We start from the raw sequence: 19668 nt of genomic DNA, 5'->3' as shown, positions 1-19668 counted from the left end.
TCCAGGTAAGGCCATGCATAGATAAGGGACAAAAACCTTACATTCAGAAAGCTTGTTCTGAAAACAAAGCTGATGAAGAGCTGATTAAGGTCGAATGCAACCTGCTCAAACTTCAGTTGCATTATAAACATTACCCTGGGGCAACTGCTTTCAAGTGTGTCCCTTCAAACTGGAATGGATTAGATTTGATAAGATTTTCATTTTTAATAGAAAAAAGGACCTAATTTACAGAAGCCTCTCTGCTTCAAGCAAAAGGAAAATTAAGTCTTTGAAAGTCTGCATTACAGGCTGAGATTGCATGTTAAATATTAGCAATGAAGGTGAAATTAGAGAGTCATCTGTTGGCTTCCTTCACATCCTGCCTCCAGGTGTTTATTATTGAAAAGGTGAAGAAAGCAAAGTCTCTGGCAAAATAATGGCAGTGAAGTTAATGAAACCTGCCTCAGCAATCCAGAGAAATGCAGGGGTAAGCAGGGCTGGAGAGCTGCTTCCCTCAACAAACCACTGGAGCTGATGTATTCCTAGTTAAACACCACCGCAGGGAGCGCAGCGTTGCATGGGAGCGCTCATCAAAACCAGTCTCTACAGATGGGACTCTGCACTGACAAATCCTCACTTTGGAGCTTGGTGACAGGGCAGCTATGTGCAGAATCCGCTGGCAGCATGGGAGGCTCTGCAGGAAAGCCCCAAGCAAGGTTTCCATGGTGGGAGGTGATGGTTTCTCAAGGGGTGGCTTTGGCAGACAGAACTGCAGGGTGTTCCTGCTGTATCCCAGGGATGCAGAATTAGACAACTTGTGTATTTTAACATGGCAGGAAGGGAAAACTCAGAGTGTTTGAACAGAGAGGATCTGGAAAGCAGGTGTCCCTGCAGCCTCTGACCAGCCTGGATCTGCCCAGCAGAGCTGCTCCAGAGCAAGCCAGGAGAGCTTAGCTTCATCTGGGACAAGGCTGTTGGCAGCGACCCAGCCGCAGGAGACAGACACTGCCTGGGGGCAAGAGGATCTCCCCTCTGTGTGTGTAGCTCCCCCAGGGAAGTCATCTCTCTTTGGCTGAGGACCACAAGCTCTGGACAGGGCAGGTTCCCATGTGAGCAGCAGGAAAAGACAGGAGGTGTTTCTGACATGAGAAACCACAAGAATTTCTCCCGAAGGCTTCACTCCGGTTTCCACTTAAAGCAATTAAAGGTTGCCAACATCAGACCGCGGCAGCAGGGTGGGAGCCATCCACCCTCCGGGGCACACAGCCTCCTTACCCTCCTCAGCCACCACAGTGAGAGTCACCACGTTGCCTGCATCCTTGATGAGCTGCACGATGCTGTCGTGGGAGAGCTCCACGATGGACTGGCCGTTCACCGCCGAGATGCGGTCGCCCACCTTCAGCTTCCCACACTGCTCAGCAGGGCTCCCGTCGATCACTCGCCCAATCTTGTGAGGAATCACTGCCAATCCACAACAGGCACAGCAACACCATTGATACTCAGGTCTGACAAGCACCACCCAGCCCCAGAAGTGCCACTGCCACCCCACAGACTGCTCCTGCTCTGAAGGGTGACGCCGCCGGCACGAGAAACTGCTGCCGGGAATGATGAACGCTGCCCTTGGAGAGAGCAGAGACACCAAGCGCTGGCCCTGTCACACACGAGGTGTGGTGCCTGAAGGGGAAACAGGGGAAGGAAGGAGGGCACAAAGAGGGCACATCTGCAAAAGAATGAGCAAGACCCTGTGTCCCAGGAGTGCTCTGAACCGGTTGCTTTTGCCACTCACACTGCTGTTCTCTGTTTCAGGCCCTGGAGCACTGTGGGGACTCAGAGACAGTTATGGGCATCCAGTTTAACACAGTCATTTGAAACTCGCATGCAGGGGTTCACTCTTCCTCCTTGCAACCAAATATTAAGCCTTAAGTACACTTCAAAAGGAAACCAAACTTCTCCTGCTGGAGCCTGACCCAGTAATATGGTGAGCACCTGGGCAGGGACTGCAGCACACACAGGCAGCACAGAAGGTGGGCAGGATCAGCTCTGCACAGCTCCATTCCCTGCTGCTGCTCTCTGAGCTGAGCCTGCACCTGTAACAATGCTCCCAGGTTTCCCCAGCTCACCCCACAGCAATGCTCTAATCTGTACACATTCTTCTAGAGCAAGTGGGCCAGAAAAGACACAACAGGGAACAGAGAGAATTTTTCAAGAAGTAGAAGGTAAAAAGGCTCCAGGAGCTGAGCACCAAGGCAGGAAAGAGCAGAAGGAACAAGGCAGGGGGAAGGGACAGCACTGCCATAGCCCCCCAGCTCCTACAGCTCCCTACAGCCAGGCTAGTGCTCAGGACAGATCTCCTCTCATGGTTTGCTGAACCCATTGTCAGCACTGCAGATGGCACTGGGCAGCCAGCAAGATGCCACTGCCAGGGGAGGAGCCTGCGGGCAGCTGGGGCAGGAGAGCAGCTCACAGGGCTGCTGCGTGCTGGCATGGGCTGGCAGAGCAGCCTGGCACTGCGTCAGAGCACAGCGGCCAGCCTGCCCCTGCCCAGCCCCACGCTCATCTGGGTGCCTGGGACCACAGCAGGGCTGGCTCCTGTCCTTCCCAAACCCCTCTTCTGCACCACTCCCTTGGAACACATCTCCAAGCACCTCCCCAGAGTGACCTGCACAAGTTTCCTAGATGCTCTGCCTGGTACCTCACCTAAAAGCCTGTTCGGCTCCCTGAAGCCTGCAGTGGGTTTGATGGGACGCTGCTGCTCTCCCAGGCACGCTTTTCTCTGGGGGCCTGGCGAGGTGAGGAGCATTACATGCCTGTCAGGATTATCAGCTGGCTTTCCAAAGCCGTGACACAAATCTGAAACACTTCCACAGTGTCGTCAGCCACCCAAGATTAAAAAGCCATCATGGATTGTTTTAATGAGCCAGCACACACAGAAGTGACTGAGATGGAACAGACACTGATGCCTTCTAGCATTCACCATGAGTTTATGCTTTAATTACTCTTCCCTTAATAGACTGAGGGGGTTTGAGTATTACATAAACCTAAGAGCTGACTGTGAAGAGCAGAACACCGCAGGGCTGCAGACTCAGCTGCCGATTGCTTGTTTTAAAGCATCCCTGCTTTCGAGCACAGGAGCTTCGTGTTCAGCGGTGGCACAGAAGGGTTCTGCACAGCAGGGTTTGTGGGTGCACCAGCATCTCTTCCTTCCTGTCAGAAACAGCCTGGACCACAGGACTGATGTTTCCAGTGCTAGAATTGGTTGCAGTTGTCCTTTACTTTGAGCTCCAGTATCAACTGAACAGGGGTTTGCAGCAGACCCTCAGACAAAAGCAGTGTCCATAGCACAGTTACAACACCACCAACACATTAGAGACTCATTCTGTCTATAGCATTTTTCCTCACTATCTGATGGCCCAGACAACACAACCAACCCATGGCCACACACCACCATCAACCCATGGCCATGCTGACATGGGACAACCCTCTGTGCAGCACCATGGACCAGAGGGTGACTCTCACCCTGCCACGGGAACCAGCAGCAGCTCCATGAATGGACCATGGCTTCTGCGCCAACCCATGGCTGCCAGAGCAGCTCTCTCAGGGTTCTTGAAAGGGCATGGTCTGAGCCAAGGTTGCAGCATGCTCGAGCTACACATCCCATAAAAGCACAAAGTTATTTAGAAAGAGGGCTTTTTTCCTGTGTTCCTGCTGTTCTTTTATTGTGCTGTAAAATGAAGTGGAAAAACAGAAGAAAGTGTCTGAGGTGCAATAAAAGAGACACTTTGAAGCCATCACTATGTCTGTCTGGAACTAGCTGAGGAGGTTTCAGAGGAGTGATTCAAACTAAAGGAACCAAGTAAGGATTTCAGGAGTTATCTGTGCCTTGATGTAATTCCTGGGTGAACTCATGGAGCTGGCTTGTGTTTCACACAGATAACCCAAACCTGATGACCACAGGGAATGAGTCTCAAAGAGAGTCCTACTTGCCACCTCATGGGAAAAATACTCCATAGCCTCTCCCTGGCAGTGCTAAGCAGCAGGAACCAGCATGAGGAACATACTTGCACTGGATGACCCTGAGCAGACCTGCTCCTGTGCAGGATGTCACAGACCCCTCCAGGAACTGAGATGGACTCCAGGGCTCCCTGCAAGCAGCTTCTCCCATTCACTTCTGCTCACCATGTTTATTTCACAGCTGCCTGAGGCCACAGGCCTGTGAAATAAGGCTGTAACACCAGAGCAGGCTACTACTGCTCCATTTTGATGGCCTTTCTAGACAAGCACCCCCATCTCTGGCTGACAGGAACAACTTCACTGCTTTCTTCCAAGTACTTCCAAGTCTCAGAATTTCTTATTTGGGGGATCTGAGAAAGAATAATCTGATCAGGTACTATAAAGCCAAGGTTGAAACTCTACTTCCATTATGCCTATGAATGGATGCAGCCTGAGGATCCACCACCACAGCCCCACCACGCTTCATGCCCTGCAGACTGCCCTGTGACAAGTGCAGGTGCCTGCATAGGGGCTGCTGGCCTGGGAGATGCTTCTCCTGCTCCCCACTTACACCACAGTGGGGTGAGAAAGAGCACACACATGAAGCAAGGCAAAGCCTCAGCTGGCTGGGCTGTGAAATAGTAAGAGAGAGAGAGAGATGCTGTGTGGATAACAGCAGCACATCAAAGAGAAAGCCCTGGAGATGCCACAGCCTGGTTCATGCCTGCTGATGTTGGCAGCAGCTCTGGCACCACACAGTGACCACGCTGCCAGAACATGGCACTTACCACCAGGAGGAGGTTTGTTCTTTGAGGTGAGGATGACAAAGCCAAATCCTTCGTTCTCCTTACGCTGCAGACGGACATCATAGACCTCTGGGGACTGCTGGCTGGCAAACTCCCCCCGGTTCAGCCGGGGAGAGCCATTCTGTGCCAGGGCAGGCTGCGGCTCCTCCTCCTCCGCTGGCTTCTCCCCTTGCAGGTAACAGACAAACAGCAAATAAGGAAAGCACAACACTGCTGTTTCACCAAGCAGCTACAGCAAAACTGGACCTCAGTATCAGTGCCAGCATGAAGACAGATGTCTGCCTGGGAACGTAAGAGGTGAACTTGCTAACAATCCAGGCTGGGTCAGATAGGAATCAGATGCAGGATAAGGCACTCAAAGGCCCAGAGTCCTCTGCAGGAGTGCAAAGATTCTGCTGCACCCTGGCTGCACACAGCCCACAGGCTTGGCACTGTCTACAGAGATTTTATCACAGGCATCTGATACCTCTTCTATGGCAAAAAAACCCAAACCATCATAGTTTTTCTGCATGCTACAAGATCTGCAGCAGAGATCCAGCTTCAAACCACAACTACTGAGATCTTAAGTGATCTCAACTTGGAACAATGGAAACATCTTTGAAAAGGCTGCTTGGAGTCAGGCTTTCTTTTAGGAAAACGAAGACATTTTGGTCCTGAAGCAAGCTATCAGAATGCACCTTACAGAAATTGGGGAACAGATCTTCAAAACACCTTTTTCTTTCACATGTATCTGCCCAGAATTCACGGTTGAATAATGCAATGGAAAAGCAACACTGGCAGCTAATCAGATCAGGGAACCCTTATCAGTTCTCCTGAGCCCCTTCCCAGCTCTGCCATTCATGTGATCAGCATCATCGAGCCAGGGACAATAACCTTCTGTGCACTGCTGATCTGATTGCTGACCTAAAACTGTAGAATCTCAAGATGCTGACTTATTCTTGTTCCAGACAGATGCCACAAGACTGGAGCAGGCCATGCAGAAAAGAGATCAGGTTATCCCTTGGTTTGCACAGCATTACTGGCTCTTCTCACCAACAGCTGCAATGAGCTTTGATGAAGAACACCACTGCCACCACCCCCCTCAGAGCCTTACCAGTGTGAGCAGCAAGCACCCAAGCACCAGCTTACTGAAGTTTGCTTTTCTCCACCTGCTCAGAATTACAGTTGAGCCTCCTGCAGCTCAGTCTGCTCAGCTCCAGGGCAGCAATTGGAACCATAGAATTATTAGGGTTGGAAGGGACCTCAAGGATCATCTAGTTCCAACCCCCCTGCCAAGGGCAGGGATCCCTCACACTACAGAGCTAAGTTCAGAGCAGCTTCCACTCCCCACAGGCTCCTGCAGCTGCGCCGCACAGCCTCTCCGGACAGAGGGACACCTACCACCGAAGAAGATCTTCCTGCGGACGGTGAGCAGCACCTGGCCGTTGCGAGCAGCGCTGGTCATCAGGTCCAGAACCTGCTTGTGTGACTTGCCCTTGACAGGGATCCCATCGATGCACATCAGCTCGTCCGCCGCCCGCAGCCTGCCGTCCTTCTCGGCCGCTCCCAGCGGGATGATGGCGCCGATGTAAATCTGCCCAGAGCAGAGCCAGGGGGTTGGACAGCGAAACACAACCAGAGAATTGTCAGGGTTGGAAGGGAGCTCAAGGCTCAGCCAGTTCCAACCCCCCTGCCATGGCCAGGGACACCTCACACCACAGCAGGTTGCTCACAGCCACATCCAGCCTGGCCTTCAAAACCTCCAGGGATGAGGCTTCCACCACCTCCCTGGGCAGCCTGTATTTTCAACCTGTGTTTCACCACCCTCATGGGGAAGAACTTCTTCCTAACATCCAATCTGAATCCACCCATTTCTTTTTTTTCTTTCCCATTCCCCCCAGTCCTATCACTCCCTGACACCCTAAAAAGTCCCTCCCCAGCTTTCTTGTAGCCCCCTTAGGATACTGGAAGGCCACAATAAGGTCTCCTCAGAACTTTCTCTTCTCCAGACTGAACAGCCCCAACTCTCTCAGCCTGTCCTCATTGGAGAGGTGCTCCAGACCTCGTCACCATCCACAAACTCATCCTCTAATAATCCAGAAACTCATCACAACAACTAATGGTTGGGGTCCAGAGGAATCCAGACAGATGAGAGCTTTGGGGAAGGTATCTTAAAAATTATCTGCCTGTCCAGTTGTATCAGAGGCAGGCAGAGAGTGCTCTCTGCACAAGCTTACACAGTGGATACAACCTGGGAGCCCAGAGTATTCAGTAAATATTGAAAGTTTGGGGGGGAGGGTTAACATTCAGTAAATATTTTAAAGTTGGGGGGTGGTGGTTTAATATTCAGTAAATATTTAAAGGTGGTGGTGGGAGACTTTACTCTTTATTTCCATAAATTCTCCAAGTACCAGCATCTCTTATCTGTGAGCTTGTTGAAAAGCCCAACCTGACCCAAGCACACCCTCTGTATTTACAGGATTTCCCAGACACGACCGAAATGAAAGCCTCTGTCACTCACTCCACCTATTCTTTGCTTTTGTTTTCACCAAGACTAGGTCAGAGGGATTGTGGAAGAAGCCAAAGCTCTCAAAAGAATTCAGATTTACTTCTGAAAAGCTGCTCAGACAGTTCCACACTTGAAGGTTTTTCAGTGCAGAGCTTTGGGTGGCGAGATAAGGGAATTCAAACAGCTGCACCGCCCTTATCAATTTTGTCTCCCCCCACCACCACACCACCCTCAAAGTGCTGCTAAATATACCACAGATAAGCACACCACACTGCTTCATGTGCTAGAATCACAGATTAAATAGAAGATTAAGAATAATTATGGGCAGTGCTTGTTGGGGTTAAGCAACGGTGGGCAGATCCTCTGCACACGGCGTGCATGACATCAGCTCAGCACTGACCGACAGCCGTGGCTGTTATGGAAACAAGCCACCACAAACACTGTGAAGTGCAACAGAAGTAGAATTTTTTGGTTTTACTCTTCCTCTTCTTTAAATGCATGTTAGGAGCAAAAAGAAAAAGGCTAGCACTGGATCCCAGCTGTGAATGGAAAAAAACTTATCCCTTGGCTATAATCAGAGAACAATCTGTGAGCATTGCTTCCAAAAGCTTTTCCTCTTAACTCAACAGCTGAAGGAAGGGCCCCTGACATACAGGACAGGTCCCAGCACTTCTCCCAGAGAACAAGCTGTCACTTACAGGCTGGTCTGGTCCATCCCCTCCAAGCACCCGGAAACCAAAGCCCGACTCTTGCTTCCGCAGGAAAACGTCCAAATCCCTGGTGTTTGGAGCTAAGACAAAGCAACATCGCCAAACTTGTCAGGAGCTGTCTTTGATTGCCACACAAATGACAAGAAAAAACTCCTTCAGAATTGAGTGTTTCCAAGCTGAAGCTGAGGTACTCACGTTTGTCCTCGTAGATACTCTTAGACTTCAGGTAGACTTCGGAAGGGTCCAGCTTAGGAGAGCCTGGCCGCACGGCAGTGGGTGGGAAGGGCATCGGCTGTGGGATGGGATCACAGACAGCTTCCAAACTGCCTGAACTGTCCTGCTTGTCCTTCTGGAACAGACCCCACCCCACAACGTCCCAGTTAGCTCACAAGATAGCTTGAGTACCTATGCAGGCAACATCAGGCTGCTGCTGCAGGTGTCCCAGGGCATTCTGAGCACTGCAAAGGAGGAGCACACTGCAGCAGCCATTCAGTACGTGCAGGAGAGTTTTAACACTCCTCTCAGTATGGCACCAAGAAGGGACACTAAGCATCCATGCCTGATTTCTTATCAATGATGTATTCAAGGAACTCTAAATACTACTACTGGGCTGAAACCCAACCTGGAAAACTGGACCACATGTCTGTGCACGTTAAAGAGAAGCACAAGCAGCACGAACTTAGCTCTGCCCTTTTACCATGAGCAGAAAAAACTGCCCCAAGCACTGCAGCAGTTTGACACTTCCTACATGTTTACAGAGGCAGGAGCTTGCCCTTTTTGACTGAATTATTTTGCCATGCTGTTTAATGCCACTGAACATTTGGGTGTTCCACAGGAAGCTGCTGCTGCACGTGCGCTGACCGCCGCTCCCTGGTATTTTTAGCACAGAGCTCACTGCCACGGCAGCCACGCTGGCAGGGCTCCTGTCCCCACAGTGCAGAAATTTGTGCAGATTTGTTTAGTGCAGGCAGCTGTGAGCTTGCAAGCAACAGGATCTGCAGCTCTTCCTGAGTGCACACACTGCACCCACGTGCTGATACAACTTTAGTATTCAAACAGCAGGACAAAAATCCCCAGCGATTCAAATCCCAGGAGATGAGATTACAAAAGCAGGTCAAAGAGTGCACACAGACAGCAACTTCAAGTTGCTGCAAAACAAAATGGGAAATAATGATGGAACTGAATGGATTTTCCCATGGAAAATCATGACAAACAACGCTGTGCCTGCTGTCACACAAGATCTTTGCTGCAGCCTCAATTCTTCAGCAGCAGGAAGACAGACATCCATCACCTCCGTGAAACAGCTCAAAACCCTCAAAGGAATCTTTCAAGCAGACCACATTTACAAGCCTGTTTTGCAAACAACCCCCCTGAATATTTTCCATCATAACCCAATTTAAACAGATCACCAATACTCACCCCTTTAGCTGTTTTAGTAGGTGAGGGTGGACCTGAAATAAACACAAGGCAGAGAGCAATTTCAATAGGAGGGCAGTGAAACTTTAAACAGCACTGAGGCTCCTGCTGGGCTGAAAACAAGAACTGCTCATGTACTCATCTTTTAAATGACAAAGTGAAGGTTCAGCTGACCAAAACCATCACTTCAAATTAGAATTGCTAGCTATACAACAATGAAAAACATTTACTTCTCTTTTTGCTAGACAATGGTCAACCAAATCACACATCAGCTCATATGGAGACCTCCTGACTTTGCCTAGGTGGATTTCACTTGTCAAAGAAATACAATTATTTGACTGAGGGATAGCAGCATTTACACAGAAAAAGTTCTGGAGACCACACTTTGCTTTAGCACTCCCCAAATCCTTGGAAAAGCCAGAGCAGGAGCACAGCAGAATGAAGGTTTTGGGAAACCCCCCAGCACCACACTCCCACCCCACACACTCAAGGGCATCAATTCAGCCTCAGAACATAATGGCTTGGAGACACAGTAAGTGGCTACTTAACTGTCAAGACTGGATGCAATGAAGACACCACACTAAAAAGGAACTTTAAAACATAAATGTTTGTATGTACCTCCTCTTAAGATAAGCAGTGGCACCTCTGCTCCTACTGGAAACTGCTTCAGCACCTCTACCACCTGCAGATGTGTCAAGCTCTGTACGTTCTGATGGCAAATCTCCTTTATTACATCCCCTTTCTGAAGGCCTTGGCACCACTGGCTGTCCAAAATCATTTTCACCTTCTGCCCTGTAGGACTGTCTGCGATGGCAAACCCAAAGCCTTTAGGACCTTTGATTAAAGGAATGGTGACCAGCTCTGGCTGAGAGGCTCCTGAAGATGCAAGAGAGATCCTCTGCTCAGCTGTATCCATGGAAGGACCATTCAGACGACCATTGACCAACATGGGACCCATTTTTCCATTCTGGTCCAACACAACTGTTCCTGGTATTAAGTCTTGGCTGGCCACACAAACATCTCCTTTGGTCACAGGTGGTCCATTGATAATAGGTGTAGCTGTCACTATATCTACCACAGGGTCTTCATTGCCGTCAGGAAGAGGATAACCACGACACAGAGTCATGTTCACATACTGATTGACAGGAACTAGTTGAAACATCTGGACAACATCTGCATGGGTATGGCCAAGAACACAACTTCCATTTATGTCTACAATGACATCACCTGTTACAAAAGAAAGGTCAACAGCGTCAAACCCCAAAACAAAGCCACCCACACCTGTCCAGTGTAGCTCTGAGGCTGAGAACCAAAGCTCAGCAGAAGGGAGTCGCTGTGCAGGCTTCACAGCTAACAAGGAGCAGTGGCTATGGGCTCCTGGCTCTCTGTGGCCAAGCGGCGCAGCAGATTCCTCTGTGCATGGATTCCATTTCAGCTCAGAGCACAGCCTGCTAAATATATAAAGTTTAATCTGCAGCAGATTTTTTTAAAAATAAAATGATACAGCACAGCCACAGGAGATGAAGCAGTGCACACACAGCTGTCTTCCACTTTAATTCACACTGTACAGCATCCCAAACTCAATCCAGAGCAAATCGGATTTTTTTAGGGGGCTCCCATGTTTATTTTGGGACTTGCTGAACTTAAGCCAGGATTGCACCCACACACGTCCTGTGCTCTTAAGGCTGCTGCCACACATGGCTCTGAGTGCATGCATGTGCAAAGTGAGGTGACAGTGGGCTTGAACCCTGAATGTGCAGCACTGTTCCCACAGCGTCTCCTTACTGAGCTGCCTGGGCACCACAGACAGCTTCCCACTCACACCCAAGTGCAGCACACACAGCACTGCAGGGCTCTCTCCATTTTCAGAGGACAAAAAGGAACCACAAACAACAGGCCAGCAACAAAACAGGGAATAGTTTCATTTCATAAGTAAATAATATTAAATCATCAAAAGCAGGAACTCTTCTTACTCATCTGAAGATTAAGAGAGCTCACATAAAGCAGTTCTGCCTTGCCCAGTACGTAAGCCCTGCGTTACACAAAGCTTCCAGGTAACTTAATTAAAGGTTTAATTACTATAAAGAGTGTGCAAATCCTCATGGACTGCAGGTACTCTCATCCCTTATTTCCTCACTTGTTCAGCTCATAGAGCTCTGCCTGCTCATTCCTGGCAGCAGGAAGGCAAAACACAAGGCAGGATTCAAACACACTAATTTAACTGATGTACAGAGGGGGAACAAAAATCATTCTGTGAACCATGAAGTGCCTCAGCTAAAGCAAAGCTACTGAAATCCTCAGAAGGGTCCTCAAAGAGGTTCTGTATCTACAGCATTGCTGCTTTCCCCTTTCAGACACTGCTTTGCACAGATCTTTCACAAATCTGAGAACTATTGCATTCAGTGAGGTGTTTGTATTCCAAGGAAGCAGATGGAGTCATCCAACCTCCCTCAGAAGCTGTGCTCTCTAAAAGCACCACAGCAAGCTGAGGTTTAGAGAAATAATACTGACCTGGTAAAATTCTGCCATCTTGGGCAGCAGGTCCATCTTTCAACACATTCTTCACCTGGAGAAACTCGTCAGGCCTGTCCCCTCCGATGATCGTAAAGCCAAAGCCCATGGTACTTTTCTTCAGCGATGTCCGGATCAGTGCTCCTGTAAGCTGGGATGGATCTCTGGTGAAGACAGACTTCTCTGGTCCTTTGGAATTATGGAATAAAGAAACAGGAAGGGAGGAAACCAGGGTTGGTTTTGCCAAGTGTTTTGTTTGGTTTTTAAGGTGCCACGAAGGTTAATGATTTGTTTGGTTAAGAGGGGTTAGCCTCTGCTGCACTGCCATGGAGTAAAGCAAACAAGACACTCCTTTCACAGCTGAGTTCAGTGAATGGAAGAGTGAAGAGCTCTTCCAAGGTGGTGAGACAGATTACACCAGTGCTGGAATTAAGCTCATCCTCTACTTCCCAGTTTTACACCAGCCTTTGAATGCCAAGACTGAAGTAGATCAAAAGCATAACCACAAAAAAAATTCATTCAAAACCCCACATGGATGTGGGAGGGCAACACCACAATGGCCAGAGGAAAGACAAGGCTAAGGCCCTGATGAATTCCAAAACTTGCAAACTTGCAGATAAAGATATTCATAGACTCAGAGAATGGCTTAGGTTGGAAGAGACCTCAAGAGATCATCTACTCCAGCCTTCTTGCCATGGGGAAGGATGCCTCTCAACTAGACTTGGCTGCTCAAGGCCTCCTTCAAGGTCTCTTCCAACCAGGTCTATTCTATCCTATCCTATCCAGCCTGGCCTTGAACACCCCCAGGGAAGAGGCATCCACAACTTCCCTGGGCAGCCTGTGCCAGAGTGTCACCACCCTTGTACTGAAGAACAACTTCTTAAGATCCAGTCTAAAACTACTCTGCCTCAGCCTAAAGATATTAAATGGCAAACTCCACAGCTTTCAGTGATACCTGATTTTGAAGGGCCAACATCAGTCTGTCCCAGTTGCTTTTTCCTTTTGGCTTCCAACACTGGGTTTTCAAACTGAGTTTTCTGGTTAATGTGACTGTAGACATACAAGAGGGAGATGAGGATTTCAGCAGAAAGCATTCTGCCCAGTTCAGAGCAAAGAAAACCACAAAATACACATCTACAAATCCTGGGGTTTATTACCTCAAATTACTGTTCTGGAGGAAAGAATGATAAACTCTGCTAGTCAACACTGAAAGCATTTTTGTTCCTTAAACAACTTGATTTACTCTAAGAGCCAATACAGATTATTCCCTCCCTGTAGTTATGAGGCAGAGTTTACCTTCACTCCTCTCTGCAGTCAAAAGATTTTAGTAGTTTAGAAGGGAGAAATTCTGTTTTTTCTCTTGTCCCAGTGTGGTGCTTTTATCTACCTGTAATGTTTAAAAGCTCAGACATCACCTTTTTTTACTATTAGATGCTGGAGCAGAACATCAGACTGGGAAAACCCAGTGAGCCTGAGCAGAAACTGAGTAACTGTGTTGCCTTTGCAAAGTCAAGACATTAGTTTGTTCCATTTTTCAACACTTTCAGCTCTACTAATTTTCTTCACCATAGCTACAGAGAGATTTCATTTACTCTGACCTGAAGGAGATTCAAGAAGCACTCTTGCAGTAGTTTAGTGGTTATTTACTTGGCTCTTTGGAGACAGCAATGAGAAGTTATTTTTGCTCTTCTACAGTTCTCAGGTGCCACTCTTAAATCAAGTGACCCCATTTTTGCTGGCGCTAAGAGAAACGACATCAGCTCATTCCCCCTAATAAATTACTTTGTTTGCAACAGAGAAACAAACTCCAGGAAGTCAGTGAGGTCACCCCATGGATGCTCCCACAGCCCAGCACTTCAGCAGTCTCTCTGCTGGCTGTGTTTAATGCTTACACTGCACTGCAGCCCATACTCACTGCACAGCCCATGCTCCAGTGTCTTCTGCCCAATTTGTAACGATGTCCAATTAATAATTAGCACTTACTCAACATAATATGTGCCATATTGAGGGTCTTCTATTTTTTCCCATCCATAAGGGAGTTCTGCAATCAGAAAGAACAAAATTCTCCACTGCAGTGAAGAACTGTCTGCAAATACAGGAGTTCTTGTAAAGGAATGAAAGAATGAGTTAAAGACTGATGAAAAATACAAGGAAAATACAGGTCCTTTTCTCTTCCCCTCATCTCTTTGAGGCTAGTCCTTCTGATGAAAGGACAGCAGTCTGTTCCAGGAGGCTGGAGCCCTGAAGCCCTCACTCTTTGTTCCACTAGGTGAGGGGATTTGTATTCAACAAAATCACACCACTTCAAACACACAACAAAGACAAGACACAAGTTAACCTATTCAGACAGGAAGAACCTATAAAAGTCCTTTTTATGGCAAATTCAGAATCTGGTGAGATGGTGCTCAGCAGCAGATCATTACTGCCTGAAGGTGGTGAGCAGTTACCACAGAGGTCCCACTATTCCAGCTGTACTGCTCTAGTGGATACAGTCAGGTAGCCAGACATCTGAAGGATAAATTTGCTGTGAAGTCCTGTTGGAGGCTGCCCTAAGTTTGATGGCAACAGGAATTTTCCTAGCACATGACAGCATGTAACCAATTATTAAAAGCAGCACCACTCCATGGGGTTTGACACAGGACCCTGTGGGGCTGTTCATTTAAATGTTGCTCATTGGGGTATCCTGCATCTCTCTGCTCAAAGGACTCTTTCTGTCCTGTGGTGAGCTGCACAGGTTTAACAAGCAGCTGTGTGTGCCCACTGCTCCAGCTGGCTTTGTTAGCAGTGTATGGCTGCTGGGCTGTGCAGCTGAGGAAGACAACAGGCTCTTCTGAGCATGCCTCAGCTTCTGCAACGTGCCAGGCATTTGCTGAAGACAGAGCTACTGGGTACTCTCTTCTAGATGACTAAATTGCCTGACTACATAGGAAATGGTTGCAGGAATTGTCTGTAGGCTGATCAAGAACCTAACCTGTAAGTCCTGAAGAAACAGTGTGAAGAGTTGAAGAGTCAGACTGCTCCCCTCTGCTTATACATTCAGATACTGTCTCATTTCTCATTCTAACAAACATTTGGGACTTTCTTCTCCTGCCACATTCCACTTGCAGAACAATTTCCAGTGAGATTGTCACCAGTCCCTGCAGCTTTCTCCCTAACAGTGACAGTTCCTGGAACAAAACATCTCGTTCTGGTCTCAGGAATGCAGGCAAACCCACCATTCAGAGTCTACTGCTCCAGGAAAAACACACTATGGGCCTTCCCAGTCTCATATAAATCCATGTTGCCATCAAACTAGGGACACTCAGCACCACACTGTCTGCTCCAGTGTCACATGTAGCAGGAAGAAGCCTCTACACAGCAGTAATGGATCACATCCAGCTGTGATAAACTCAGACATTTATCAGTCACAGGGAACAAAGGAGTTCTGAACATCTCACCTCCATCTTCACAGTCTTCAGGAGCTTTGGCTTTCTTGCAGAGCCGTGGATCAAGCCAGGTGGTTGTCTTGGTGTTATGACTGTGGAGCAGACCATGTCCCATTAGAAGAAGAGAACTTGCTCACACTGAAGAAACGTTGCTTTACTTTTAACTTCTAAATATTTACCACCATGAGCTAAATATAGCCTTTAGGGAATGGAGCATTTATTTGTGCCTCAGTCACATCATAAAGCACTAAAAAAAGGCAACACTGATGCTCAGAGGTACGAGCACAGTGGAGACTCTCCAGGACAGATGTGAAATGTTAGCAGTACACACACTCCCCACCCTGTCCCCAAGAGCTCATGTGGGACCATCAGCTGTTTCTACCTGAAAGAAAAACCACATTTGTAGCCTCTTCTTATGCTTAACTCTCAGCAAGGTTCTTGCTTCCTTTAGAGATTAATCAATGAGGATGTTTGGCACAGGAGCTGCCTTCCCAGCCTGGGCTTTCATCAATGCTGTTGTGTTTTTAAGCACGTTCCTAGCCAAGGAACAGAGGCAGCAAAGAAAGAATGAACAGGACCTTGGGTATCAGTGGAATTTGAGATAGCGAGGTTTGCATGACGTTTGACCTCATGGAGCAACACCCACCCAGCTTTGCATTTTGTGAGATACTAAACTCCTATCACAAACAGCCTCTGCATGTGGACCCCTGAGGTCCTCCTGTGCGAGGCAGCCACAGGAGCACACAGCAAAGACGACTGACAGCAAGGAACGAAGCAGGAGGGATGCATCAAACTTCACAGGGAAGCGAAAGGAGTAAGAGCAGAAGAGAGGTGAAAGAGCAGCAGGCAGCTTCCGAGGCTGCAGCCATCAGCACCTCTCTCCTGAGGGGCACAGCAGCCCTGCACGGTGCTGTTCTACTCACTCGATGAAGTAGATCATGCCAGTGTCCGTGTAGGCCATCTCCCAGTTCTTGGGCAGCGGTTCCAGGGTTTCATCCCTCGACATGTAATTTCTGAAGTCCATGGAGCTGCTTGTCTGGTTGTAGCTGGGAACAGGTTTCATCCAGTCAGGAGAATCTGAATGTTTTTCTTTGTTTTCTGCAGTTGTTCAGGGAAAGTGTTACTATTTGCCAGATGTTTGTCTTGTTTCTCACAAAGAACCACCCTCCTAATCTGGCGACGAGTGGCTGTCAAACACGTCCCTGTGTCTGATGTGCATTTTTCCACTTCTCTTTTTTTTTGTTTATTTTTTTTTTTTCTCTGCTATGAACTTTGAAAAAGCTGACATGAAAACACTGAACTCTGCTCTTCTCCTGCCAAATAGAATTAACCTTGTATTATGTGTCTGAGCCTACGCTGAAAAATCAACGCTGGCAGAAATCCAAGTTAACTACACTTTGCTCCTGCATAGAGAGCAGTGTCGGTAATGCCACCCCCCCCCCCATCAGATCCCACCAGTGCTCCTTAAAGCACCACAATAAAAAAAAAAAAAAGCCCAGAGAAGACCCAAACTGTTCATAAAACAAACACCACCCTCCTGCAAGCCACAAAAAGCTCCCAAAAATTCCTGGAGGAAACTTCAAATGCAAGCCTCCGCCCTTCAGTCCCAACGTGACGCTTGGCATCCTCCACCGCACAACAATGGCCCTGACCTTCACCTAACCACCAGCCCAGCCACTGGCCACCCTGTGCTGTGGCATTGCCAGCCCCTGAGCTGGCAAGATGAGGTCAGGTCTGGTCAATATAAGTCTGTCTTAAAACACTCACACAAGGGGATCATCTGCAAATGCAAACTGACAGCTTCTCTCCGCCATCAGTGCTCTCCCCCTGGAGATGAGTAACCATGACAGCGAAAGAGAGAGGGCATCCTGCCAGGCTCTGAAACGTCCCACTGGACACAGGGCCAATCTCCACACACACTGCTTTATTTCTCCCCACAAACTCTCCTTCAGGCAGTTTCAGGTTGTGCCACAGCTCCCTTCACCAAATCATCTGAACACGTCCCAGGTTGAGGTAGTGCTGCCCCTTAAACCAAGCCCTTCACCAGCGTCTCCTGCACACAAGCTCAGCAAGCTCCCCGACTGGAGCAGCACCACTGGCAGGGGTTGAGTCACACTCTGCAAAGGATTCTGTTATTTGAAGAGTGGATAAATTTTTCCTTCCTTCCTCCTCATGTCACTGGCTGGTACCCAGCACTACATGTTCTCTACTGAGCTGTGCATTTTATGATGCAATTGCACATCTGGCTGGGAGAGCAGCTGTTTCTTTTTAAAAGATCATTCCAAAATCAACTCTACACCCCAGTCTGAACAGCAAAGTGCCTTCAAACTCCACCAGGACTGAGGAAGAGCTTCAAGCAAGCACGAATGTTATCTGGACACTTCTTAGCCATTCATACAACACTCCAGGGAGTTTCTCCCTTGTCAACCAACCTATCCCTCCGCTGCCATTAACTGCTTCCTTCTCCTCCTCTTCCTCTTCCTCAGGGAGAGAGCTGTCCATCCTTTGCATTTTGCTGACAGATGTGGTTCTTTTCCTCTGTGATTCAGTATCAAAATCATTGTCAAAAAGGACCTGATCCACTGGGTCAGGCTGAAAAGGGCTGGGCTCTGCTGGAGGCTTCGGAGTGCCGTAAAAATTACCTGACAATGAGACGGAAATGAAGGTCACCAAAGCAGGGAGACACCAAAGCACTGGCAGCAAACATTTTCTTGCCTACAAAACAAGGGTTTGGGGAGATCTGAACTGTAATTTAACTTCATAAAGAAGACATCAGCACCATCAAAAGCCAGGAGTCAGAAAGTATTTGTTCCTACACCGTTTTTCTGCCAAAGGTGCAACTGGACATCAGAACACAGGAGGTTGGCTTCAAAGTTTCTGTCCTGCTGCCTTCTCAGAGAAAGAGTTTTGTTACTTTGCCTGGAATTCAGTGATACTCCATAAAGAGACTTGGGCAACAGTCTGAGGGAAGCAAAACAGTGACAATCAATTGCCCTGACTCTATCCTGATGCACAGTAATACACAGCAACTGGAACACCCCAAGTCAGAGAGCAGATCCCTTTTGTGCAGAAACAAAACATTTATTTACATAAAGCCAGCTCCACATAATTGGATTTAAAACTACAGTGCTATCTTTTTCCACTGACAATACACTTGCTCAACAGAGCTGTTAATGCAGCTTCATCTGGTATGAAAAAAAAATGAACAGATTTGGATGTGACTGTTTTAATCTAAACCACAAAGGCTAGGAATCATCTGTTGTTTTCTGGAAAAGAATTTCAGCAACTGACCTCTCTCCTGACTGCTCATATGATTTTTATTAGGGAACTGAGCTTCCCAGAATTGCTGCTGGGGTAACTTTTGGTGGCTTTTTGGTTTGACCATGTTTAAAAAAAAGAATCAAAATACAGAAGAAAGCCTTCAGTATCAGTGAGGGTGAGGCTCAAAGTGGTGACAGTCAAACAATGGGAAGCTAAGGAGTCTGAATTTGCTTAGGAGGCTTCCACAGACAGGCTGATATTAACTGACAGCATGAGACATGTCAAACAGGAGCTACAGAGCCCTTCTCAGAACTTTCTGCTTTGGACTTCTTGTCTTTGCCTGTAATTCAGCTGATTTCAAGTACAATTATATATTTGAAGAAATCTAGCCAGATCAGATGTCAGGTTTTATGGACTTTGATGCCTGCACTTTGTTCTTTCTGTGATGCCAAGAGGAGAGTTCTTCAATAGGTAAAAGTAGCAGAACCAGGCAATCTTTACTTGAAACCCACCCACAGCAGTGCAAGATACCCCCAGGGCTGAGCCAGCCAAACTGGTCTCTCCTCCCTCCCACTTCAAACAAAGGTGGGTTTTGGTTCAACCCTCCCCACCCAAGAGTACAGGGACTTGAGGAACTCTGAAGTTACCCCTGACTGCCACTGAACCTTTTAAAAGAAACCAAAGCAAAGCAAAAGCCCCTCAGAGGGTGGCAGCTCCATGACTCCTCTGGATAACTGGATCCTTCATTACAATGGAGGTTTTTTTTCCCCATCACATTTAACAAAAGCCACTTTGATACAGCTTTGGACAATCTGGTCCAGCACTGCTCAATTTTTCATTGCAAAACACTTTTTCTTCCCCCTGCTGTATCAGAATTTCCCTTGCCTTCTGTCTTTTGGATGTGTGCCTCCAAGAAGAACACAGCTCTGTTCTCAAAGGCTTAAATTAAATTGACTGAATTATGTTAAAACAAAACTGTACCAAGCACAGACAAATGCTTTCAGAATGCTTCCTCAAAAATGCAGTAGGGAAAATAACCAACTGGCACTGACTGATTGAGAGGATTTTGTAGAGAGCTTTAA

The 19668-nt window shown here is 47.8% G+C and overlaps 1 protein-coding gene across 2 annotated transcripts in view; it reads right to left on the bottom strand.

Moving 5' to 3' along the window:
• Positions 1-19668, bottom strand: part of MAGI3 (membrane associated guanylate kinase, WW and PDZ domain containing 3) — a 66261-nt gene that overhangs the window by 8966 nt on the left and 37627 nt on the right. For both annotated transcript variants that reach the window (XM_054176351.1, XM_054176352.1), the window contains exons 4-16: positions 17758-17967; positions 16249-16423; positions 15338-15417; positions 13884-13941; positions 12856-12950; positions 11901-12089; positions 10008-10616; positions 9393-9424; positions 8169-8322; positions 7962-8053; positions 6156-6348; positions 4758-4943; positions 1255-1440 (exon numbers count right to left, since the gene is read on the bottom strand). In XM_054176351.1, coding sequence (XP_054032326.1) covers positions 1255-1440; positions 4758-4943; positions 6156-6348; positions 7962-8053; positions 8169-8322; positions 9393-9424; positions 10008-10616; positions 11901-12089; positions 12856-12950; positions 13884-13941; positions 15338-15417; positions 16249-16423; positions 17758-17967 — 2259 coding nt within the window. The remainder of the gene's footprint in view (positions 1-1254; positions 1441-4757; positions 4944-6155; positions 6349-7961; positions 8054-8168; positions 8323-9392; positions 9425-10007; positions 10617-11900; positions 12090-12855; positions 12951-13883; positions 13942-15337; positions 15418-16248; positions 16424-17757; positions 17968-19668) is intronic.

The sequence above is a fragment of the Dryobates pubescens genome, chromosome 35 (genome assembly GCF_014839835.1).
Source record: "Dryobates pubescens isolate bDryPub1 chromosome 35, bDryPub1.pri, whole genome shotgun sequence".
Lineage (NCBI taxonomy): Eukaryota > Metazoa > Chordata > Aves > Piciformes > Picidae > Dryobates > Dryobates pubescens.
The sequence above is the reverse complement of the archived record's forward strand: the minus strand, read 5'-3'. Positions and strand labels throughout refer to the sequence as shown.